General features: G+C 36.1%; 1 protein-coding gene and 1 pseudogene across 5 annotated transcripts in view; both read right to left on the bottom strand.

Moving 5' to 3' along the window:
- The window catches only part of ZMYM4 (zinc finger MYM-type containing 4), a 155,129-nt gene that overhangs the window by 41,754 nt on the left and 86,360 nt on the right, over nt 1-27,015 (bottom strand). For 2 of the 5 annotated variants that reach the window (XM_012439931.3, XM_012439925.2), the window contains 5 exons: nt 17,978-18,502; nt 16,240-16,301; nt 15,702-15,872; nt 7,412-7,496; nt 6,912-7,167 (listed from right to left, as the gene is read on the bottom strand). In XM_012439931.3, coding sequence (XP_012295354.1) covers nt 6,912-7,167; nt 7,412-7,496; nt 15,702-15,872; nt 16,240-16,301; nt 17,978-18,491 — 1,088 coding nt within the window. In that variant the 5' untranslated portion in view covers nt 18,492-18,502. Of the gene's footprint in view, nt 1-6,911; nt 7,168-7,411; nt 7,497-14,665; nt 15,234-15,701; nt 15,873-16,239; nt 16,302-17,977; nt 18,503-27,015 lie in introns of those variants that run through there. The other 3 variants (XM_021677160.2, XM_021677159.2, XM_064363677.1) reach the window with 2 other exon arrangements.
- On the bottom strand, nt 25,060-26,827 carry LOC105708526 (large ribosomal subunit protein uL18-like; annotated as a pseudogene).

Raw genomic sequence — 27,015 nt, 5'->3', positions numbered from 1 at the left:
CATTAAGAACATTCATGATTAATGAGAAGAAATCCAAATATCAACATTAACAGGAGCTTGGAAGTAGGTAACTTCAATCCTTACAGATAACTCTGAGGAGTTTGAGACTTCAGTGGATGAAATACCTAAAAATGTGGGAGAAATAGTAAGAGAACTAGAAGTGGAGCCTGAAGATGCAAATGAATTGCTGCAATCTCATAAAACTTGAACAGATGAGGAGTTGCTTCCAATGGATGAGCAAGGAAAATAATTTCTTATCATGGAATTTACTTCTGGTGCAGATGTTGTAAATTTTGGTGAAATGACACCAAAGGATTTAAAGTATTACATAAACTTAGTTGATAAAGCAATGGTAGAGTTTGAGAGCACTGACTTCAATTTGGAACGTTCTTCCCTGGGTAAAGCTATCAAACATTATTGCATACTACAGAGAAATCTTTTGCGAAAGGAAGTCAACTCATGTGACAAACTTCATTGTTATCTTAAGAAATTGCCACAGCCACCAAAACCTTCAGCAACCACCACCATGAATTCATCAGCAGCCATCAACATTGAAACAAGACTGTCCACTAGTAATAAGATTATGACTTGCTGAAGGCTCACGATTGTTAGCAACAAAGTATTTTTAATTAAAAAATGTACATTGGTTTTTAAAGATGTAATGCTATTGCATACTTAACAGACTACAGTATAAAGACAACTCTGATAGGCACTGGGAAGCCAAAAAATTAATATCACTCACTTTGAGATTAATAGTTTTATTGAGCTATTTGCTTTATTGAGGTGGTCTGGAACCAAACCCTGACTATTTCTAAAGTATAACTATACAAATCGCTCTGCTTCAGTAAAATAGTAGATAAAATGGGAAATTATCATTAGGAGCACCTAATATTCTACTATGCTGTAATATACTCCATACCTTGCCATCTTCCCTACCTAGCAACTCTAGACTGCTCTGCTTTTAGCATTTACAGTTATTTTTTAAATTAGGTTTTATATTTCATAGAGGGTTATTTAGTGAGAAGTTATATTGAGCTAGACATTAACTAAACCCTCAGTCAAATATGGTCCACAAACTTGACTGGGCCAGGCACAATGGCTTATGCCTGTAATCTCAGCACGTTGGGAGGTGGAGGCATGTAGATCACTCGGTCAGGAGTTCGAGATCAGCCTAGACAACATAGTGAAACTCCATCTCTACTATGAATACAAAAATTAGCCAGGCGTGGTGGCACACGCCTGTAGTCCCAGCTACTTAGGAGGCTGAGGCAAGAGAATCGCTTGAACCTGGGAGGCAGAAGTTGCAGTGAGTCGAGATTGCGCCATTGCACTCCAGCCTGGGCAACAGAGCAAGACTCCATCTTAAAAAAAAAACAAAACAAAACTGTGGTCCATGTATGTACTTAAGGAGCTCAGAGTTATTGTGATAAATAGACAAATAATTTATAAAATACTGTAACAGAAGCATTCTTAAAATTAATAGTATAACTTTTGAAAAAGACATGAATAATGTACCATAAAAATATAAATTAGGAAACAATTATTTCAGACTATAATTAATATGAAAGGCTACCGAAGGGGTGATATTTTAGCTGGACCTTAAATAGGAGTTTTCTAGAAGGTTAAGGACATAAGAATTGGGAGTAGCATAGATCAAAGAAATGGAAGTATAAAATTAGGTATTTTCCACTGCTCTCACTATGCTCAGAGTCCTATTAGATTCTATCTTATTATCGTAGTGGATTATATATTATGACAGAATGAGAAGAAACAATCTCATTACAGTTAGTGAAAATTCAGAAATGGTACAGACAATCTGGATGTTACTTCTTTGAATATCATTATACCAAGAATATGATCTTACTAACCGTATTAACAAAATTATCCTCCAAATTACCTCTTTTCTGCAGATATAATTTTTTTTTAAAGACTGGGTCCTGTTCTGTCACCCAGGCTGAAGAGAAGGAATGTGATCACAGCTCACTACAACCTCAAACTCCTGGACTCAAGCAATCCTCTTGTCTCATCCTCCCAAGCAACTAGGATTACAGCCATGTGGCATCACAGCTGGTTAATTTTTTAACTTTTTGTAGAGGTGAGGTCTCACTGTGTTGCCCAGGCTGGTCTCAAACTCCTGAGCTCATGCAGTCCTCCCACCTTGACTTCCCAAAAGCCACTTGCTCCCAGCCGAGACAGATTTTTAAAAACAAATTTAAAAATCCGTATCATTAAGGAAACCTAAAAATTAAATGGCAACTAAAATGTTTTCAGAGTTTAAGTTAAATTCAAGCAGCTAAGAGATATGATTAACAAAAATTAAGAAAAATAAGTATTCTAAGTAGCTAATGAGTTTCTTCTAACTTAAGTGCCGCTGCTCTATTTTTACTGGTCTACAACAATAGCAGTAGTTATCAGACAGGAAATCTTTTCCATCTCTGCCTATTCAAATCAAAGTGAAACCCTTCTTATGGGGAATGATTTATAAATGAAACCTGTTTGACCATAGACTATGTAGAGAGACAATGCATGTGCCAAAATTAATCAGCTATGTGACATGAGCAAATCTTTTAGCTTCTTTGAATTTAGCTTCCTTATATTTTTGGTACATCCAACTCATCAATTTTACAATCAGATAAACCAGACTATACCGAACTGTTGAAATCACCATGTAAATAAGAGAAGATAAAGAGAAAGGAAAGGTAGTGTTGAACAGGAGATGAAAGAGTAGTTCGGGAAGAAAAATGGAATATAAGGAAAAACGAGATTGATCAATGGTTGAAGACTGAAGCAACAAGAAAGTATTATGTCAAATGAATAGGAGAAAAGAAAGAAAGAAAATGAAGAAAAGGCTGAAGAGTTAAGCAAGTAAGGAGTACCTGAAGTAACAGAAAGGGGTGAATGAAAAAGAGTAAGGAATAAAAAAGGGTAAAAGATTAAGTGAATAAAGAGGTTGAACTATTAAGAGTCAAGGAATGTAACTGGTTGAAAAAATGGAAAATTTGGATAATGGATAAACCAAACATCAGAAGATAACATAATCTTAAAGAGAATTGAATTACGGAAGATCAAGACATAGATAAAATGACATGTAGGTGGAAATGATCTGTCTCTATATAACGCTTAGGCAAACACCAGAGACCGGAGGCCAAAGAAACATGATAAATCTAGATGAAAAAAGTAACATGTATGAACAAGAATAATAATTCTTTTAAAATCAGAAAGAGGGCATATATTTTAAAACTTATGTGAGTTTTCCATAGCCATTTTGAAAATAACTGATAAATCTTTGAAAAAAGTATCTATGACTGACTTTTTTGGGGGACTGGCAGGGACCAAGTCTCACTAATGTTGCCCAGGCTGAATCTCAAACTCCTGGGCTCAAGCAATCCTCCCACCTCAGCCTCTTGAGTAACTGGGACTACAAGTGCATGCCACCATGCCCAGCCTATGGCTATGATTATGAAAGGGTAAATATCACTGAAATTTTAAAGACTGTTGATCCCTAGAATAATAATTAAATAAAGAAACATGAAGTTATTATGTGAAATTATTTCATGGCAAAATAAGAAACAGAAAAGAAAAACCATAAAAATTAAAATCTTCAAACTCACTTAAATCTTAGAATCCCATGATGAATATACTGGTATACAGAATACCTAAGTACTCATTTTTAAAAGTATACTTTATAATTTAAGCAGTATAAAGTCTATTTTTACTAAATAATTTTGCTACATAAGTTATAACTATAAAGTAGTAAGTACAGCTTTTTTTTTTAAAAAAAAAGTTAGGATCATTAATTCACTCATTCAACAAGTACTTATTAAGCACTTACTGTGCTGAGTATATTGCAGCAAACACACAAAGTTCCTACCCTTGTGTGTGTGTGTGTGTGTGTGAGTGTATATAGACATAAATTATATGTATTTACTACAAGTACAACATAATTATTTTTCTTTTCTTTTTTTTTTTAAGGTAGAGTCTCACTTGTCGCCCAGGCTGGACTACAGTGGTACAATCTTAGCTCATTGCAACCTCTATCTCCCAAGTTCAAGTGATTCTTGTGCCTCAGCCACCTGAGTAGCTGGGTTTATAGGCATGTGCCACCATGACCAACTAATTTTTGTATTTTTTAGCACAGATAGGGTTTCACCATGTTGGCTAGGTTGGTCTTGAACTTCTAGCCTCAAGTGATCCACCTGCCTTAGCCTCCCAAAGTGCTGGGATTACAGGTGTGAGCCACCAAGCCCGGCCCAATATGATACTTTGAAGAATAGGCTGAGTATCCCTAATCCAGAAATCCAAAATGCTCCCAGTATCTGAAACTTTTTGAGTGCCAACATGATGTTCAAAGGAAATCCTCACAGGAGCATTTCAAACTTCAGATTAGAAATGCTCAATCGGTTAGTACATGTAATGCAAATATCCCAAAATCTTTTGTAAAAATTCGAAATCTGAAAAACCTCTGGTCCCAAGCATTTCAGTTAAGAGACACTCAACTTCTGTGCAATGCCTTAATCTAGCTAATTAATATATGTATTCCCTCGGTTACTATTTTTGTGGTGAGAACATTTTATATCCATTCTCACCATTTTTCAAGAATACAATGTATCATTAACTACAGTCACCATATTGTAAAATAGATCTTCAATTCTTACTAACTAAAAAATTTCATATCTATTTTTTTTTTTTTTAGTGGGGCGGGTTGGAGTATCACTCTGTCGCCCAAGCTGGAGTGCAGTGGCACAATCTCGGCTCACTGCAACCTCCGTCTCCCAGGTTCAAGTGATTCTCCCTCTTCAGCCTCCTGAGTAGCTGGGATTATAGGCACGCATCACCATGCCTGGCTGATTTTTGTATTTTTAGTAGAGACGGGGTTTCAACATGTTGGTCAGGCTGGTCTCAAACTCCTGACCTCATGATCCACCTGCCTCAGCTTCCCAAAGTGCTGGGATTACAGGCATGAGCCACTGCACCTGGCCAAATTTTGTAGCCTTTAATCAATATTTCTCCTGTACCTTCCCTAACTACTTCCTTGTGGTTTATATTCTAATGAATAAGTTTTTTTAAAAAAATAAGCCAAGGCCAGGCACGGTAGCTTGTGCCTGTAATCCCAGCACTTTAGGGAAGCCAAGGCAGGCAGATCACGAGGTCAGGAGACAGAGATCAGCCTGGCCAACATGGTGAAACCCTGTCTCTACTAAAAATACAAAAATTAGCTGGGCGTGGTGGCGCACGCCTATATTTCCAGCTACTCAGAAGCCTGAGGCAGAAGAATCACTTGAACCCAGGAGGTGGACGTTGCAGTGAGCCGAGATCATGCCATGCACTCCAGCCTGGTGATAGAGCGAGACTTCGCCTCAAAAACAAAACAAAACAAAAACAAAAAAAAGCCAAAATCTACCATCACTCAAAATAGCTCTGGGATAATTATTATTCTAACAATGAGAACATAACTCAAAGACATACTTTTTTAATTTTCTTTTATAAATTTCTTTACAAAAGACACTGAAAGCCACAAAAGCATCAATCTTAATCAAATTTCATTTCTGAACAAAAATTAATAAAAAATATATTAATCTACACTTTAATCAATATACATGGTTCTAAATGGCTTTTAGCCACCTGTGAACAGTAAATAAGCACTCAGGAGATAAAAATTTGATAGCACAGTGGCTCACGTCTGTAATCCTAGCACTTTGGGAGGCCGAGGCGGGTGGATCACGAGGTCAAGAGATCGAGACCATCCTGGTCAACATGGTGAAACCCCGTCTCTACTAAAAATACAAAAAATTAGCTGGGCATGGTAGTGCGTGCCTGTAATCCCAGCTACTCAGGAGGCTGAGGCAGGAGAATTGCAAAAGAATGTGTAATTAGCTTAAAAGATAGTTCCAAAACAAGTTGCAGAAGTTTCTATCGTTCTTTTAAATAGCAACAATTCTACAATAAAAATAGAAATTCCAAAGGAAACTGAAGTTCAATCTACATTTGTATATCTGTTACAGTGTGTATTTAAGCTGCCTCAAATATAACCATTTTTACCCTTTCAGTTATTTCAAAAAAAAAAATGAACATAAACGATGTGCATATAACTATCTTCCAGAGAAAGTTCTAGCCATATTTAAATTTCTTTTAAACATCTCTTAACTAGGACAAGTATCTTTTTTTTCCTCTCCAGAAAAACTGCAGCATCCCTGTGAGGAACTATAAACACTACTCCCTAAGTAATAAATGAATCATGGTTTGAGTAGCCTGGTAATAGAGTGTTTCAGAACAAGAACATTATTTCTCTTTTTCTAACTTATTTAAACTATTTCTAACAATCACAGAATTTGTCAAAGTCATTTCATATTCCTCAAATATATCAGGATGACCTTATTACAATGATAAGCTCATATCCCTTTTTTGTTATTAAATATTCCATTAGACACTCTGAGGTAGTTCAGAGATACTGAGAAAATAAAAATACATACGCTGGAAGCCATTTAAGGTTAAGAAGAAAAATATTAAATAAATTTCAATTACATAACAGGAAATATAAGTTTAAATATTTGTTGGATTTAAATATCTACTGCCTATAGTTATAAGATAAAATACTGCTGTAATACAATACCCCTAAATGTGTACTTTTTGTTATATTAGGTACTTCAACTAACAAGGATGGGAGAGCTGACTTCAAAAACAATACATAAAAGTAACATTATTGAAAGCTAAAAAACAAGCTGAGCACCTAGCACCTGGAAGACTGAAAAGCAACAACAGAAAGCAGACAGAAAATAATGTGATATTTCTCAAAAAATAACAAAATAAAAAAAGGAATAAATGTAGACTATCAAACATAATACATGGGTAAGAACAAAGTATGTTATCAGAAAGGAAAGAAACAAAAAAGATAATTTAGAATTCTGCTATACTTTGAGCAACTTGAACAAGTTTTCTTGGTGAGAGGAGGCGGTGGGCGGACAGGTGGAACTGTATATCCAGTGAGGCACAGTGTGGAGCAGAATAGCTGAGTAGACCCTTTCCTCTGATAAGCAGTTTGCCCCTTCTGGAGGATTTTTTTACAACCAGAACAGGAAACTCGAACAGCTGTGGCTGGAACTGAAGGAAGCATTTTATTCATGCCAGATGATGCCAGTGAGGGCTGAAAGCCAGTAGTCAACTGTGGAGCTTTAAAAAAAAAAAAAATTGAAAGAAAAAAATGTTTTACTTTTTACCATGAATTTTAAACATGCATTCTTTCTTTCTCTTCTAGAGCTAGTCTTGAAACCCAACAGTAATTATGCAATATACAATTTAAAAGCATCCTAAGTGGGCAGAGAGAACTGCCTACTTTATTAATGCAAGCAGAATTCCCTCTTCATTCATATTGGTCAGAATATACACAATCCATTTATTCAGGTCTGTTTCTTACCAAGAGGGCTGCCACTGACTGAAAACACAGCACTAATTTTCAGTTCCCCCTCTTGAGTTTTTTGCTGTTGGCCATGACTATACTCCTTTAAAGAAGAAAAAAATAAATAAATACATAGAGAAAAGAATAAATACCTAAAGACATCCATACATTCAAGACATTTTACTACCACTATATAGAGGTGGAAAATGTTTATAATATTAATAAGAAATAATAAAATACAAAACAGCAAGCAAACTATAATTAAATATGGGTATAATATGTATATGCTAGGAGTGTAAGAGAGAAAAAAAATGAAAGTAGCTATCTACTTAACCTGTGACACTACTAAATATTTATAAATTATTTTTGAAAAAAATCATCTTTAATTTTATTAAAGTATTATAAGTTACTGCTTATTATAAAAGTAATACACAATCACTATAGAAAATTTAGATAAATAAAAATTTTTAAAAATCTAATCATATTTCAATCACCCCAAAACAACCACTGTTATTCTTTGGGTATATTTCTTTCCAGCCTTTTCCTCTTCTCAATTCAGAGATTTTATTTCTTAATAAGTTGTAATTATACTAAATATACCATTCTTATAAATTGATTTTTTGCTCACTTGAATCATTTGAACTTTTGTATATTATATATTATTCCAAAATAACTTCTAATGGCTAAATACACCAGTGTTTCTAAAACTGAAGTCCAAGAATCCCTGACGTCTACGTAGCCTGAAAATTCTAAAAGAATGCTGTTTAAATTTTTTTATTTGAATGATTTTTATGTGCACGTACATATATTTAAGTCATAAATAACCATCATATAACTGAGTTCTACTACAACTTTTCAGTGCTGTCTGCTTTTTACAATTACACAACTGCATTCTAAAATTATTACATAATAGCTTTAACTTCTATTTTAATATATTGTTTATCATATTGAAACATGCAAAAACCCTGCAAGACCACTTATTCTTGGAATTCTGGAGTATCTCAGAAATATCTCCTTTTTTGTGGTGGGGGGGGTGTCGACACATTACCCAAATTTGAGAAATACAAATATATATTATTTAAGAAACACAACACATTACATAGAGATGTGACTAGGATGAGGTGAATGAGGCACATGCCTCAGGCACAAAATTAAGGGGGCGCCAAAAACCTCAGTAATCAAGGTAATATTTTAACACAGTATTTTTAAAAGTCAAATTTATGCAAGGTCCATGATGAACAAAATACCAAAATTTTAAATAAATACTGAATCAGTATTACTGATTTTTTCCTTCTGCCTTAGGCTCCAATAGCCCCACATGGCACCGAGATTATATAACCACAATATAATGTTGGTCCATTTAATGTTTCTGAATATTTAGAACAATCAGTAATGTCATGATGAGTATCTTTGTGAATATTCATACTCCCAAATTTAGGATTATCTCCTAAAAAAAGAATTACTAAAGTGGAATTACTAGGTAAAAAGGTACATAGTAAAGGTTCTTGATACATAATGACAGATGGTTTTCCTCCCCCAAAAAAATCTTAATTATAATTACTCCAGTAATTTATGAAAAAAATGACATTTTTTAAAGTCTTTTCCCACTGTTTTAATTTGCAGCTATTTTTTAATGTTCATTTACAAAAAGTACATTATAATGGAACAATATTAACTCTCATAGCATTTGTTATCAACATTTCCTCAAATTTTATGTTTCCATTTTTATGCCAAAAAAATCTGACAGTCTTTACCTTTGTGATTTCTTCTCTTACAAAGTTTTACTTCCAAATTAAAATAATAAGAAAATAGTTTCACTGTTTATAATAATTCAGTCCTTTAATCCAGGGGTCAGCAAACTTTATCTGTAAGGGGCCAGATAGCAAATATTTTCTACTTTGCAGGCCATACAGTCTCTGTCCCAACTACTCAACTCTGCTCTGGTGGAGCAAAAGCACCCAGATAATATGTAAATGAATGAATGTGGCAATGTTCAAATAAAACTTTATTTATAAAAGCAGTGGATGGAAAAAAAAAATGGGAGGGCTGGATTTGGCCCACCACTGATAATTTGCCAACTCCTGCTTTAGTCCATTTGGAATGTACTCATTTTGATGTACAATGAGCATTTTCTTTTCCTTTTCTTTTTTTTTTTTGAGACAGAGTTTTGCTCTGTCACCCAAGCTAGCTCAATCTCGGCTCACTGCACTCTCAGCCTTCCAGGTTCAAATGATTCTCCTGCCTCAGCCTCCCAAGTAGCTGGGATTACAGGCACCTGCCACCATGTCTGGCTAATTTTTGTGTTTTTAGTAGAGACGGGGTTTCACCATGCTGGTAAGGCTGGTCTCAAGCTCCTGACCTCAAGTGATCTACCTGCCTCAGCCTCCCAAAGTGCTGGGATTATAGGCATAAGATACCATACCTGACCCTTTTTCTTTCTCTAAATAGTTCATTCCTTTCATTTGCCATTGATTAATATATCAAATTCTTAAAAATAATGTCTGTTTTTGGGCTATCTCTTCTATATCATTTTCAGTCTGACTAATCTTATGATATGCTCTCCTAATGAAACTAATTATAGGGTGTGTATGGCCAGGTGCTGTCGCTCACACCTGTAATCCCAGCACTTTGGGAGGCCAAGGCAGGTGGATCACCTGAGGTCAGGAGTTTGAGACCAGCCTAGCCAACATAATGAAACCCCATCTCTACTAAAAATACAAAAATTAGCTGGGCGTGGGGGCATTTGCCTGTAATCCCAGATACTCAGGAGGCTGAGGTAGAAGAATTGTTTGAACCTGGGGGGAGGAGGTTGCAGCGAGCCAAGACTGCACCATTGCACTCCGGCATGAGCAACAAGAGTGAAACTCCATCTTAAAACAAACAAACAAAAAGAAATTAATTGTATGATGTTTAACAGTTTAACAGGGTTTGCCACTCTCAACTTCTCCATCCATTTTATAGAATATGTGTAATAAGTGTGTGTATGTTCATGTCTATTATTATTCTACAAAACTTCAGAGCTTAACTATTGATATTTTCATCAAATCTAAATCTTAGTTTTTTTTTTTTTTTTTACTTGAGACAGAGTTTCACTGTTGTCCACAGGCTGGGGTGCAACGGTGCAATCTCAGCTCACTGCAACCTCTGCCTCCCTGCCTCAAGTGATTCTCCTGCCCCAGCCTCCTGAGTAGCTGTGATTACAGGCGTGTACCACCACACCTGGCTAATTTTTGTAGTTTTTAGTAGAGACGGGGTTTCACCATGTTGGCCAGGCTGGTCTTGAACTTCTGACCTCAAGTGATTTGCCTGCCTCAGCCTCCCAAAGTGCTAGGATTACAGGTGTGAGCCACCACACCCGGCCTTAAATCTTAATTTAAAAATAACTGACATCTTCATATTTCTTACATTTAAAAAGATGGTCTCTCCATTATTTCAAGTTGTATTTTATATAAGCACTTTTTAGTTGCTGCTGGGAACAGTATATCTTTTTCATTATATCATCTAACTCGAAAATTTATTTATAGAAATACTGGTATAATTGAACTAGGTACTGCATCAAGTTTCATGAATTCCATTAATTCTTTCATAAAGATTCTTACTAGCAAGTGATAATTTTATTTCCCTTTTTCCATTATTTTTTCTTCTAATTTCTTTAACATGGATTGGAGTGAAAATCCAACAAGAATTAAATAATAACAATGACATCAGCAACTTATATTCTTTTAGTAATATTAACAGAAGGTTTCTATCATTTTACTTCAACTTCAATAACTGTTATTGATCTGAAGTGGTATTTTCTTACCATGATCAAGAAAAAATCTATTGTAAGAAATGTATGAATTACATGAGATGTCTTTTGGCATCTATAAAGTGAATATTACAGATACTCTTATTTGACCTGCAGATGAAATGTAAGTATTAAAAGATTTTCTAAAATCGACTAATCATGACATTCCTTCATTATACAGTATACTAAAATTTCCTTAAATATTTTTATTTTAATCTCAGAAAACTCCAGAAACAACCAATACTCAATGGCATACATTAACGGTCTCCAGTCAGGTCTCTTAGTCTCTGTGATGGCTACTGCAAACTTCTGCTGCATTCCTTAAGCCCTGAGTACATATTATTTATGTAACATAGTAAAATAGTATACATCTTAAGTACTGTTTGCATGGTCCACAATGCCTTCAAGGCAGAATCATGTTTGGTTTATGTTTGTATCCTCCCACGATGACTAATTTTACAAGTATTTGATAAACAAATCAATGACTAGCAAATAATTAATAAATATTTTCTGAGAAGTAAATATCTGATTGGTAACCGAAAAGCCTTCAGAAGCAAAAAAACACATGTCAAAACAAAAAAAATTCTTTTACCAATACCTTTAACTTCTTAGTTTACTACAAATGAAGATCAATATTAATATCCCATGAAAGTATTTTAGAAATGAATAACACAGTTTCTAGTGCCAAATTAACTCAACATAGCTAAAACAAAGCCACAACATTTAAATAATTACATCGTTCCAAAACTGTATGAATCACTATTATGATAATTAGTTCATTTGCTTTCTCATTTTAATTGAGTTCTTTCAATGAGAGACTACACATTAGCTCTCCCTCTATTATTATGAGCAAAAAAAATAAAGAAATCATGATTTTAATGTAGTATTTACTGAAAGTACAGTTTTTAGAACCTATGGAAAAGGGAAAAGGGGAAAATGAGGTCTCTGGCTCTTTTTAAAGTATCTATTTTGAAACCTTCTCTAAGTATTTTTAAAATTAAATAACTTTTATTTAAAGAAAGATTGGTAGACTAAAAAAAAAAAAAAAAAGACTTTGATTATGACCCCAGATTGGCTCCTTCCTGGCCATATGGCCTTGAGTAACTAATCTCTATAAATCTCAACTCTCTCATCTATAAATGTTAATATCCTCTACTCTGGCCATCTTATATAGGGTTGTTAGGAGAATTAAGCAACATAGTACACGTAAAAGCATCTGTAACTGTAAAAACACTACAGAAAACATTATAGAAACATGCAATGGAATTAGAACAAAGAAATGAAACTGAGAGGCCCAATGACATTACGCCAGTAATAGAGGCAGGAGGACGATGACTGGCAAATAGATGATATCATAACTGAAGAAATAACCAAGAGCAAATGGGTAGAAGTTAAATACATATACATACATTTCAGCACCTTGGTGATTTATATAGGAAAGTAAAGAAATTACGACCAAAATGAATTGTGCAAAATGGAGAATTAGGAAGTGAGCTAAAAGCAAAACTACCTCAATTAACCATAAAGAAAAGCCAAGGGAAGTTTTGAAAAGGTGCTGTAAACTAAAGCTATGATTTTATTGAACCATGAAAAAAGTTACTGGTAACTGATAGTCAAAAGTAAACACTGACCACAGCTGTAAAACCTAACAGTACTTTACGAGAGGCTAACAGCACATTTTTGAGACTACTAAAATAATGCACTAGAGTTCCCTTTTCCAGTCCATAGGAAATGAATAAGAGTAATATAGCATTATGCAATATTGAAAGGCAATACTCCTCTCAAAGAAGGAGGGAAGGCGGAGAGGGGTGTGGAAAAGACGAGAAAAAGAAAAGAAGGAAAGAATCAGGTATCTAGTTTATAACATGAAAGCTGCTCTGGAGGATTTCTAGAAGAATTATCAAAGGTCTGATCCTGGTATGGCTGACAACAAAAAAGACTCCTCAGGGAAAACCTAGCTCTATCTACTCATATACTGCAAGTGCCTTATTGTGGGGTCAGGGTAAAGAATACTTTTAGATCTTATGCCCGGGACCTACTCACATTACTGCTTAACTCTCAAGTCCGATCAATTAGGTAGTGAGCCTTTGGGGAAGTTCTTCCCCATAACCAAGATGAAACTTCATATTCATACTCAGTATTTTATAACACATTTTATAATTCTGAATAAGTGTATAAAAATTTAAGTGTTTCTATCTATTCCATCCTATTTATATTCTCTAGCCCCTGGAACCTCTCTGATTGTTATGAAAACAACAATACTAATAAACTTCACAGTGTTCTTTACTCCTACTGTATTTGGTCTATGCTATAAGCGACTTTTTATCCCAAGGAAGTGTCACAAGGGTCAAGTACAAAAGAAAGAGATGCTTTTGGTACCCTGCCAGCATTATGATTTCTTATGTCCACATAAGAAATCTTATTTTGCATGTCTACACTGGGGCAGGAGAAGAGATACAAGATCTGCCCTTCATATAGACATGACTGCAGTCTTCTGAAGCATATACTGCCACATGAACTTTCCCAGGTATTGGAACATCTATTTAGCCCTAATTCAGATATCTAAGATCTCCATTTTACCTGCTTCTACAAACATGCTTTTATTTACCTTCTATTCAAAAAGAATAGAAAAATCTATCCATATTCCTTCTACTTTATTCTGTGTAGCAACTATACGCATATCCATCCAACTCCTATAGCTTGACCATCAGTATGCTAAGATAGCCAACTTCAACTGGACATCATGGAATTCATGCTGAGCATCAATTTGACTCATATGAATCACCTACCTCTACAGTCTCCTATTCTTCCATCTGCTTACTCTATTACAGTGGTCCTCAATAGCAGATAATTTTTTGTTACAATTCTGCAACTGGCATGTAGTAGGTAGAGGCCACAAATGCTACTAAATGTCCTACAATGCACAGAACATTGCCTCACAACAAAGAATTATCTCGTCCAAAATGTCAATGCCGTCGAGTTTGAGAAATCTCGTCCAAAAACATCTAAATGAAAAATGCTCTTGGCCAGGCACAGTGGCTCACGCCTGTAATCTCAACACTTTGGGGGCCCAGAGCAGGAGGATGGCTTGAGCACAGGAGTCAGACACAAGCCTGTGCAACTTACTCTACCAAAAAAAAAAAAAAAAGTTTTTTTGAGATGGAGTCTCGCTTTGTCATCCAGGCTGGAGTGCAGTGGCACAATCTCAGCTCACTGCAACCTCCACCTCCTGGTTTCAAGCGATTCTCCTGCCTCAGCCTCTGAAGTAGCTGGAATTACAGGTGCCTGCCACCATGCCTGGCTTACTTTTTGTATTTTTAGCAGAGATGGGATTTCACCATGTTGGCCAGGGTGGTCTGGAACTCCTGACCTCAAGTGATCTGCCAGCCTAAGCCTGCAAAGTGCTAGGATGACAGGCATGAGCCACCACCACGTCAGGCCCCTCTACAAATTTTTTTTTTATTCACCAGTGTGATGGTACACACCTGTGGTGCCAGCTACTTGAGAGGATGAGCTGGGAGGATCACTTGAGCCTGGGAGGTTGAGGTTTCAGTGAGCAGTGACTGCATCACTGCATTCCAGGCTGGGCAAGACCTTATTTCAATCAATCGATCAATCAATCAAGCACTTCCACAGAAGTCTGACAGTCTCAAACCCTCTAATGAAATAGAAAGATAGGAAAATATAAGCTTTCCCCAGATTAAATGTCATTTCAGAAAAATAGCCAATTCATATCATCTTTACTTACAATCCTCTGAATTCATGCCATCTGTACAAAACAGAGATACCCTCAAATAATTGCTGCTATTGCATATTCATCCCTTGGACCCTCTCTTGCACTTCAAAATGATTACAGCATCTGATGTAACTTTTTTCTTCTGTTTCAACAACAGAAACATCATTAACTGCATGGATAACTTAGCTGACTTCAGGACTTCACAGTTACAGGATTCTCTATGATTTTATCTCCAGAGCAACCTTGAAATAGCAGAGGTCTACCTTCACTTTTATTACTCACAGATCTCAAACTTGGAATCATGTATCATTCATCAAAGCCTCCTTTACCTTCTATCCACTAATCCAATGAACTGGTTCTTCAATCAATTAACCCTTCCAAAGATGATCTGTCCATTAACCCCTCCTGAAAAATATTTAAATCCACATATAGCCTGTACTTCATTAGCATTAACTGCAAAAGGCTTACTATCCTATATAAACTTTATTGCACCACAAATCCATAAACTACCATAAACCTTCAACCATATCTGCTGTATAGATATCAAATCCTTGAAATAAAATGCATTGCAAAAATCACAGTGGTATTAAGAAACAAAGATGATTAAAAGCCTTGTTTGGTATCGCTCATTAATGCCTTATAAGATAATTCAAATCGCCTCAACCTTAAGAGTTTCCTTTCACCTTGTCAACAAACTATTTCACTTCTTAAGTACTTCCTCTCTCAAATGAATAATTCAATGTGTGGAACAAAAAGAAGAGGGGGAAAAAAGGTGAAATGTTTACTTGAGCATTGTCAGGTTCATCTTTAATTTTGTCTAGTAGTCCCTGCTGTGGTGCCATTGCTTTGTCATACTCATCATCCAAAGGTTCTTCTTTAATTCTAATATTTGATGCAAAGGAATTCCCCAGTTCCGAACCAATGGATTCTTTATTGGCAAATGGGTAGCTGGAATCCTAAAACACAATATAAAGGATTAATAAATATTCAGATTTTAAAATGATTCCTCTTCAGGTTTAACACCCAAAGAAAAGCTCATTGGAAATGAAGAACTCTATGGACATTTATTAGAGTCCCTATGCCTAAAAGTAAATGTGTTATATGTCTAAATACCAAATACAAATAAAGACCCTAAGAGTTGAGGCTTTTTAGAATGTCTCCAAAGATGTCCTTACCCAAATATTAAGCAAATTTGGAAAAAAAAAAAAAAAAAAAAAAAATCAGTGCTCTACCTAATACATTGTTAGAATTTAAAAAGTGACATAAAGAAAACTTTGACACTTGTCACAGTTACAGCAATCTACATACACACTGAAAACTTACCCTAAAGTTTGTTTCTGGGGTTTGTGGTAAATGGGTATGTAATGTTTCTTCAACTTGATTAGCTATTGAAAGGAAAAAAAAACAAACAAACACATGTATATGAATAACAAATCTTATAAAGAGTGACCTAAAAAGCTATCATTTGATAATCACCTCTCTTTTCCAACAAAGATGCTCATTAGAGTGAAGTGGGTCCCAAAAACACCCAAAAGGTATTTTCACTCAAAGTTCTGCACAATCTGGCCCCACCTAACTTATAGCCTTATCCTACATTTTTTCATTGCTCAAACCTAAAAAAAAAAAAAAAGATTTTTACTCTGAAAATCATAGTTTCACAGACAGACTCAGCTCAGTTAAAAATTTACCTCTCCTCTATAAAACCTTCCCTGTTCACTAAGTTAAAAATCATCTCTCTTTTAAGAATCCCTAAAACATACTGTTTCAGTTATTTGAAAGATATCTTCTTGAACTGCCTTATGACTAACTCTTCTACCATTGTCTTTAACTGTAAATTACATCTTATGCTATTCAGCTGGCCATTGGCATTTCTACTGCCTGACTTGTCTTGTCCATTCTACTACTAGATATTATGTTCCTTGAGAAACATGACTCTCATACCCCAAGAAGGGATATTGGAAATACATGCTGAATTATAGAGAAAAATATAGTATATCCTTGCATAGCCTTGTACCTACTCAAAAGTTTTCTTTTTAACAATGCTGGTTTGTTCTTTGTACCATACATTTCCTAGCAGTGTTAGAAGAAATACAAGGGCTGATATAGAATACTTGCTTTCCTTCACAGCTATTGAACATTTATTGAAGAATTAGTATTTCACTACACCAGGTTAGGCCCCAAGAATACTAAGATGAGTAAGATACAATCTGGCCCTCAATCAACTCCTATACTAGTAGGTAAGGTAAAATAAATATAGAACTATAATACTGTGTGATAAGTACTATAAATAATGAGGCATGAAAATGCTGTGGAAATACAGATAAGGAAACAATTCATTCTTGATGTAGAGCAGTTAGAATGATGACAGAGTAGAAGAGGTTTATGAGTTAGGTATTGCTAGGTAAGAAGTACTTTCACAGGCAAATATACAGAGAGAAAATGACATGCAGGCAAATGGAATAGCAGGTGGAAAGGAAAGCACAGAAGGAAATATATGATATAGTCAAGAATGTTAACCAGAGCTAAAATATAGGGTACACTGGGCAAAGAAGCTCAGGAGGAACCTCAAGAAACTTCTAAAACATAAATTAGAAATGCTTTTTAAAAAAAAAAACTCCCTTTCAGATAGAGGTGAGAGTTTATAAACAAATAATTAAATTAAAATTTTAAAAAATGAAATAAAAACTCCCTAATTTGGACTACATTTGAGACAGCAGTTTGAATTAGTGCTTACAGCACAAAGAAGTTAAATCCAACTTCAGGTTCCAATGTTCAACCAAAGAAAATGAACAGGTGATTCAAGTATCTTGCCTTTCCCATCAAAACATTGCAACCAGGGGAGGGAGAAATGAGGTTTAGAGCTATTTTCAACCATTTATACCATTACCAAAAGTTACTGGGAGAAATTCAGTCACTCTGCAAAGAACAAGGACAAAAGAAAAATGACAAGCTTACAATGAATTTAACTGTTCATACTTCACTTAACATCAAAAGTAATAAAAGCTGTATTATGATTGGTAATTTTTAATTGTTTTATGGTTCTAATTCCAATAATTATTACCTGCTTTATCAAAAAAACTGCTTTTCAACCTTGAATCCAAATCTTTATGAGGTTTATCCAACCGTTTTTCACGTTCATGATAAGTTAGGTCTCTATTTTTCTCCTTTCCAGAAAATGTCTCTTTGCTGTTTTCTCTTACTAGACTAAAATCTTTCCGTATTGATTTAAAAACAGAAACCTGATCAAACTGTTTAGGAAAGTCTTTTTTTAACTTATTTTGAATTTGTATTTCATTTTCATTGTCTGATTCATGCTGTGTGACTCTTCTCTCTACTTCCAAGCTATCATCAGTATGAATTGAAGAAACAAGATTGTCCTTTGAACTAAAATCCTGTTCATCCTCATTGTCACTACCAACGACTGGAATTCCTGCAAGATCCCCAGAGTTCAAAAAATAATCATCTTCATCCAGCAATGAATTTTCAGATCCTGTTTGATTCGGCATTCCATAAGACATGCTGTCAAGGGTAGGAGTTAAGTTGTGGTCTATATCTTCAGACATTTCTGTATCCATGATACCACCACCTTAAAAAGTAAAATACTGTTTAGACAAACGATAGTGCTAAAGATGACCACAATGATACGGTCACTCTGGTATTTAACCAAATAAATATTTTTTCAAACAAAATACAGATATTACCATAGTATTCACTTAACACTTTGACACAGATGTGACAGATATGACTACTCCTTTCTGACAGTTAAGGAAATGAGAAGCCAAAACTTGAGGAACTACTTCAGCTTAGAAAGGAAGGTTACGTGATATAGAGAAAAGAGCATCAACTTCAGAATCAGACATATCTGTGTTGAAATCAAAGGATGATCCTGGAAATCTATGTAATCCTGAAAAGTAAACTCTCAGACTCTATCTATACAACAGCATAATACTCACCTTGGAGATTAATTTGTGGTGAGGATTAGTGATAGTATGTATAGAAAACCTACTAACACAATGACTGACATATAGAAGGGAATATAAAATGGTAATTATAATTATTATGGAATTATTCAGGGAAAAATGAAATTAGCACTCAGGTCTTTGGTCTGAGTCCCATTTTCTCTGCACTAACACTAATAAACACTTAAAGCAGTTAATATTTAAACATAAAAATAAATTTTATCCAACCCAGAGTAAAAAACTGTTTACTGTTCAAAACTACTAATATATACTAATCTCTCCCATTCCAAAACAAAACAAAGCAACTCCCTAACCCTACAATGTCCTCATTCATCTTCCCTTCACAAACTTGTAGGAAAAAAATTCTACATAGTTTGCTTCTACTTCATCTCAATCATTAACACTTTGAGCTTAATATAATCAGCTCCCAACTTTCCACTGGAACTTTTCTGATGAACATCATCAATGATCTCCTAATGGTCAAAGCAAATTGACTTTTTTCAATCCCTAAGTGGCATATCCCTCATGGATAAAATTCCTTTGGGTTCTCTGGTACTCATTTCTTCTTACTTTCCTTAATTGGCTTGTTAATTTATTTTATCCTCTTCTTCCTCTGTTCACATGGCTTCAATATTAGTTTTTCTGTAAGATTCCAGTTTTCTTTACTTTTACACTCAGACTGAGCTATTCTGTTCACCTCCATAACACTTACCTTTGCTACTGACTTCCTAAGCACTTAAGCTTAGACCTTTCTTCCAAGATTTTGGATGTCTGTATTCAACTAGCTCCTACAAGTTCTCCGACTTCGCAACTCTAAAATCAAAACTCATCATGTTCCCTCCCATTCCAAGTATATGCTTCTTTTATGTCCCTCAGATGGTTAACAGATTCACCAAACCAGCAGTTACTCAAGATTTCCCCCGGACAAATTCTGTCAACTTTACTACTTATCTCTCTCAAATCCATCTTTTCTACCTGGCACCTAGTTCTAACACTCCACATCTCCTCTTGGATTCTACAATACCTTCAAAGGTATACTAATTCAGTCCACATGGATACTCAAGAAGCAACCATATCCTTATGAACTCTATGCCGAAACCACATTTAATTGCCGCATGAGCAAACAAACCGGAACTGATAAAAACAGAGTGAGGCGAAGACTAAAAATATTAGTGACATTGGCACCCTTGCTCTTATTTTGTTCCTGAAGCCCAGTTATATCCTTCATGTGGCTGGTTCTTCAATCCTTCTCTGGATTCCATGATCCAATAAATTCCTCTTGTTAAGTTGATTTGAGTTGAATTATCTGTAATCAGGTCCCAACTGATCCAGAATCCAAATGAAAGCTTTCCTGGGCCAGGCACAGTGGTTCACACCTATAATCTTAGCACTTTGGGAGGCCAAGGCCTGAGGACTGTTTGAGGCCAGGAGTTCAAGACCAGACTGGGCAACATAGCAAAAGCCCATCTGTAAAAAAAATTTTTTTAAATCAGCCAGATGTGATGGTTCACGCATGGAGTCCTAGCTACTCAGGAGGCTGAGGCAGGAGGATCACTTGAACCCAAGAATTTGAGGCTGCAGCAAGCTATAATTGTGCCACTGCATTCCAGCCTGGGTGATATGACAGGACAAGAACCTGATTCTTCTTTCTTTTTTTGAGCTTTGCTCAAGTTGCCCTCCTCCTTAATGACACCAGAATTACCTTCCCAAAATACAAATCATTTCCCATTACACCCTCCTTTGAGATTCTATAGCTCCCCACTGCTTGAAGTATTCATTCATTGAGCACATATTTATTAGGAAACTACTCTGTGGTAGGTGTTGTGTTGGGTTCTAGGGATAAAATGATAAAAGAGATAACTATGACTCTTCCTCCTCACAGAGCTAGAAAAAATAAACAGAAAATTAGAAACAGTGTGAGGGTAAATAAATAATGATTTGAGTGCATAATGTCAAAGGGAAGGGGAGAAAAGCTTGTTTTATCATAAGAATGTTTGCTAATAAATGTAGAGGCAATAACAGATTTGGAAAAATTTTTGTACTTACTAAAATAATCAATTGAGATAACAGATAGTAAAACAGATGCTAAAATCTTACGAGATGTATGCTGAACTTACAGGTGAGCCAGCTGAATGTTTCATCATTAGTAGCTGACCACATAGCATGTGCTCAAAGTTTATGTAGTCAGAGTTTTGAGTTCTACAGTGCATGAGAAGTCAATACTAAGAAGTCATATTGTAAGCAACTTTCCATATTATTACATTTACTTATTTATTTAGTTAGTTGGTTCATTTTTTGGGACAGGGATCTGGCTCTGTTGCCCAGGTTGGTGTGCAGTGGCATGAGCTTAGCTCATTACAACCTCTACCTCCGGGGCTCAAGCAATCCTCCCACCTCAGCCTCTTGAGTGGCTGGGATTACAGGTGCATGCCACTCCATCTGGCTTATTTTTGTATTTTTTGTAGAGACGCAGTTTCACCATGTTGTTTAGGGTAGTCTTGAATTCCTGAGCTCAAGCAATCTGCCCACCTCAGCCTGCCACAGTGCTGGGATTACAGGTGTGAGCCACTGCACCCAGCCCCATATCACTACATTTAAATTCAGCATATAGTATTGAAGAAAAGCATAGTCATATGGAAAAATGAGATCCCTAACTCATATCAAAAAATTTTACAGCTGTATCTAAGTTTAGACATAAAGAAATAAAACAGTAATATTAAATAAACTATGGAAGAATTTTTAGTAATATTAAATAAACTATGGAAGAATTATTTTTAAGTCACAGAGGCAAGTCTTTCTAATGATGACCAAAAAAATCCAGAATAAAAGACCAATTTATAAATAAAAATATAAAAGATCAAATATGACTTAAAAAACGGCTAGAGATGAGAAAACACAAACCAAATCAAAAGGTTAAAAGATAAACTGATTTAAAAGGGTTTACTTCATTTTATATCACAAAGGTAATTTCCTTAAAAGATAAAGATAGAACCTATCGTTCAGTAAAGATACAGACAACCAAATACATATATAAAAGCAAAGGGCTCAAACAAACATTTCAGAGGGAGCAAATGCTAAGATTCAACAAGAGAAATGCAAACTAATAAAACAATGAGATACCATGTTCACACAGCAGGCTGGTAATGACAAAGAAGTTTTCATAAAAGTCTTATAGCTATGCTATAGGCCAAAATATATACAAAGAAAAGTTTTTGACAGAGAACCATACGCAGGCTGCAAAGCCCAAAATATTTACCATCTGGCCCTTAACAGAAAAACATTTGCCAACCCCTACAGTCAACTGCTACTGGTAGGAATGCAAACGGGTACAAAACTAATTAAGAGCAAATAGGCCTATTTTGATACTTTGAAAGACAGAACTCTTGACTCAACAAGTCAACTTTTTTTTTTTTTTTTTGAGACAGAGTCTCACTCTGTCGCCCAGGCTGGAGTGCAGTGGTGAGATCTCAGCTCACCCTAACCTCCACCTCTCAGGTTCAAGCAAGTCTCCTGCCTCAGCTTCCCGAGTAGCTGGGATTATAGGCACCTGGCACCACGCCTGGCTCATTTTTGTATTTTTAGTAGAGACAAGGTTTCTCCACATTGGCCAGGCTGGTCTCGAATTCCTGACCTCAGGTAATCCACCCACCTTGGCCTCCCAAAGTGCTGGGATTACAGGCGTGAGACACTGCACTCAGACTAACAATTCAACTTTTACAAATTCATCCTGCAGATATAATCTCACAAGAGAGTGATGAAAAAGAACATTTATAGCGGAAAAAGACTGAAAATAGCTTATGTGTTCATTGGTGATGCTTATTAATTATAGTACATACCTACAACGGAGTATTATGTAGCTAGCTGTTAAACAGAATGAGACAGCTTTAAGAATTCCCAAGATCTGTTAAGTGAAAAAAATTGTTTAAATCTTTGAAATGCACTGGAGATTTACAGCTCTCTCAGAGATGTCAATTTCTTTCTTTCTTTCTTTTTTGTTTCTTTCTTTGAGACAGAATCTTGCTGTCACTCAGGCTGGAGTACAGTGGCATGATCACGGTTCACTGCAGTCTCAACCTCCTGGGCTCAGGTGATCCTCCCACCTCAGCCTCCAAGTAGCTAAGACCACACATGTATGCCACCACACCCAGCTAATTTTTTTTTATTTTTTGTGGATACAGGGGTCTCACTATATAGCACAGGCTGGTCTCAAACTCCTGGGCTCAAGTACTCTTCCTGTCTCAGTCTCCCAAAGTTTTGGGATTACATGAGACTGTGCCTGGCCTCAGAGATGTCAACTTCTAATGAAGCAACTGATTTAAATTAGCAATTTTGGTACCTAGACAATAAATCTGTAAGCTGCATAAAATCTTATGCAATTAAAATATTAGTACTAATTACATTACTTAATTGAATCAGAATTCTTCTCATCCTTGTGATCAGTATAACCAAATAAAAGAAATAGTTTCTGTTTCACAAAGCTTATATCAAGAGAAAAAAAACAGAACACTACGATCACAGTAGCTGAAACACCTGAAAGTACAAATTTCTCATGGAAGATTCCTGGCTTTTAGGCACTGTGAGTATACTTGGCGTGTGTAAGGAAACGCAACGATGATATGGCTGGAATTGCACGTATAAGAGGAAGAGTGCTAAAAAAAAAAATGAGAAAAGAGAAACAGAGGATAGATCTATTAGGAAATTCCAAGTAATAGGAAAAAAAATTGCTATGCATTTAAGTGCAAAAGGAAGTAATTACAAGACTCTACAGACAAATTAGCATAATTTATGTTTTACAAGGATCATATGTTTTACATGTAGCTTCTGTGTACTATGAAGTGTTCAATGTTATAGGAAGCAGAAGAATGGAAGCAGGAGGACCACTTAGGAAGCTACAGCAATAACCCAAGGAAAAACTGGTGGCTAAACCTAAGGTAATAATAATGGTGGATGTGAAGAGTAGTAGTCAGATATGGATATATTTTCAAGGTAGAGGCACTGCCTCATCTGTATATGAGATGCTGGGTATGAAAGAAGTCAAGAATAACACCAGGGTGCCATTTCTTGAGATGGGAACACTAAGGGAGAACTACATTGAGGTAGGTAGAATAAGTAATTTGGTTTTGGGACTGTAGATTTCGATATCTTTCTTAAATCTTCAAATGAAGATATCAAGAAGGCAGTTGGATACATTAGCCTGTAGTTAAGAGAAGACTTGCCAAGTAATGAGACATAAATTTGCGACTCATCAATGAAGAGATGGTACTTAAAATTCATGAGACTAGATAAGATCACCTGGTGAGTTTATTCACTACAAATGGAAGACAGCTGAGAGTCCTGACAAACTTCAGTATTTAGAAATCTGGTTCAAATGAAGGAGTCAGGAAAAGACACTAAGAAACAGCTAATAGAGTAGGAGAAAAATGATGAGACTGGTGTCACAGAAGCTAATGAAGAAAATATGAGGAGGGAGTGACTTAACCATAATGAATGCTGCTGAGATGCCTGACAAAATGAAGACTGAGAACTTATTATTAACATTGGCAAAGCTAGAATGAACTTCTAACTTGACAACAGGTACATCAGTGGGCAAATGAGTGTACAAGTTACAGCGGGGTGATCCCAATAGAGATTGAGATGAGATAACTTGAGAACCCTAGTATGAAATAATTCTAAAGAGGAACTAAAGGAACAGAGATAAATATTGAAATGCCCTTAAGTTTTTTTTTAACTGTGTGTGTGTGTGTGTGTGTGTGTGTGTGTGTGTATGTGTATGTATGTGTTTTAAAGAACAGGGTTTTGGCAGGGCACAGTGGCTCACACCTGTAATACCAACACTATGAGAGGCCAAGGCAAGCGGATCACCTGAGGTCGGGAGTTCAAGACCAGCCTGACCAACATGGAGAAACCCTGTGTCTATTAAAAATACAAAATTAGCTGGGTGTGGGGGCACATGCCTATAATCCCAGCTACTCGGGAGGCTGAGGCAGGAGAATCACTTGAACCCAAGAAGCAGTGGTTGTGGTGAGCTGAGATGGCGCCATTGCACTCCAGCCTAGGCAACAAGAGCAAAACTCCATCTCAAAAAAAAAAAAAGAGAGAGACAGGGTCTTGCTCTGTTGACCAGGGTGGAGTACAGAGGTGTGATTATAGCTCAACGGCAGCCTCAACCTCCTGTGCTCAAGTGATCCTCACACCTCAGCCTCTCAAGTATCTAGGAATACAGGTGCACACCAGTGTACCAGGCTAATTTTTAAATTTTTAGTAGAGACAAGGTCTTGCTGTGTTGCTCAGGCTGGTCTTGAACTCCCGCGCTCAAGCGATCCTCCCACTTCAGCCTCCTAAAATGCTGGAATTATAAGTCAAGCCACTGTACCTGGACTATTTCTTTGTTTTTTTTTTATGAGAATTTTTTTTAAGATTGAGAATATTACAGTTTTGTAGTATGCTCATGAGAAAGCTCTAATAAAGAGTAATGAGTTCAGGAGGAAAATCTTTTTGTAATAGAGATTGTGATCAGCAAAATGCAAATAGACTTAGATTTTGCAAAAGGAGAATAAAGAAGGTATTTTAAGTAATTTAAGAACAGTATTTGTTTGATAATGAAAGCAAATTTCATACTTCAAGGTAAAGTCAACTTTCACTCTTTGTCCCTCTTATGCTTAGTCACTGCTTTAGCAGTATACTGATACTTCTATGCTATATCACAGAATCATTTCATTTTTAAGGTATAACCACTAACTAAGGAATTCAACTATCATATAAATATTGTGAAATATATTTAATATATTAGAAATTTTCTAATATATTAATTCTACCTGCACATTATTGTTTTGTATTCTGGTTTTTGTTTTTAGTTGCTGTCCACAAGTTTATTGTCTTTATCTGAAAAATCCTCATAGAAAATTGTTTAGTTTAGCTCTCAGCAGCCTGCTCCTGAGCTTTGAGGAAGCTTGCCTTCTTTTGAGCTCCCCAATCTTTCTTCTGAGCAAGGGACATTTTGGCATGGTTCCACCTCTCTTTTTAACTTCTTTCTTGGGCTTCTTTTCATATTCTGAATTCTCTAGTACAGCAGCATGAGCTTTCTTATACATTCTCTCCATCATGTCTGGAGTTACACTGTTCTTTATGTATTGAGAGAACTGTTTCCTGTAAGCATCTTCATCTTCTTCCATTAAGTAGTGCATGTAATCTGCAGCATTCCGGCCCATGATATGCTTCCAGTGTACTTCTGCATTAAATCCCTTGCTTTCAGAATCATAACTAGGGAAATATTTGGTACTGTGAAGGATAGAAAAGCCTCCATCCATAACTACCTTCAGGGTGCCAAAAACTTTACTGCCACTGGAGTTCTGGCAAGGCCTGAATCCAAATAGCAGGTAAAGACACCTGGTTGACCATCAATGCTTTCCACATTGTATTCATCGCCAGTCACCTCTACTTGGTCTTCATAGATCTTGTCCCTGTTAAGGGACAAGAGAAGCCTGCGAGCTAGCAGCAGGCCAGTACAGTACACTGCAGCATAATTTGTCAGGCCAACCTTCATGCCATATTTTGGCAGTTTGTGTGCATATGCTGCACAAACTATCATATCCCCCCTCTATATAGGCATAAGCAATCTGACAAAGGATATCTCAGTTTGATACACAAATTATCATCCCGTATTTGGGTGGGTTCTTTATTTTTTATCCTGTATCACCAAGCATTTCCAAGCATAATAATCAGTTTTACCCTCTCATCGTCTTCTAAATTTCACTTGGTATCTCTTAGAAAGTAGGCCTTATTCTTAACAACTTAACAAACCCCATCCTGTGAAACAGAGACCCATGTCCGCAGCTCGACAGAGACCTGTAGGCCCAGGAGTGCTAGGCAGGGGAAAAGCCACATTTTTGTTTTTAGTCAAAGCATAATTTTCAGAAATAAACTAGTATTAATAGTAATTTTGGTCAGGTGCTATGGCTCACACCTGTAATCCCAGCACCTGGGGAGGCTGAGGCAGGCAGATCATCTGAGGTTAGGAGTTTAAGACCAGCTTGGCCAACATGGTGAAACTCCATCACTACTATGAACACAAACTTAGCTGGGCATGGTGGCACATGCCTATAATCCCAGCTACTTGGGAGGCTGAGACAGGAGAATCGCT

This window comes from Aotus nancymaae, unplaced genomic scaffold, assembly GCF_030222135.1.
Source record: "Aotus nancymaae isolate 86718 unplaced genomic scaffold, 86718_ANA_hifiasm-v0.15.2.pri h1tg000053l, whole genome shotgun sequence".
Classification (NCBI taxonomy): Eukaryota; Metazoa; Chordata; class Mammalia; order Primates; family Aotidae; genus Aotus; species Aotus nancymaae.
The sequence above is the reverse complement of the archived record's forward strand: the minus strand, read 5'-3'. Positions and strand labels throughout refer to the sequence as shown.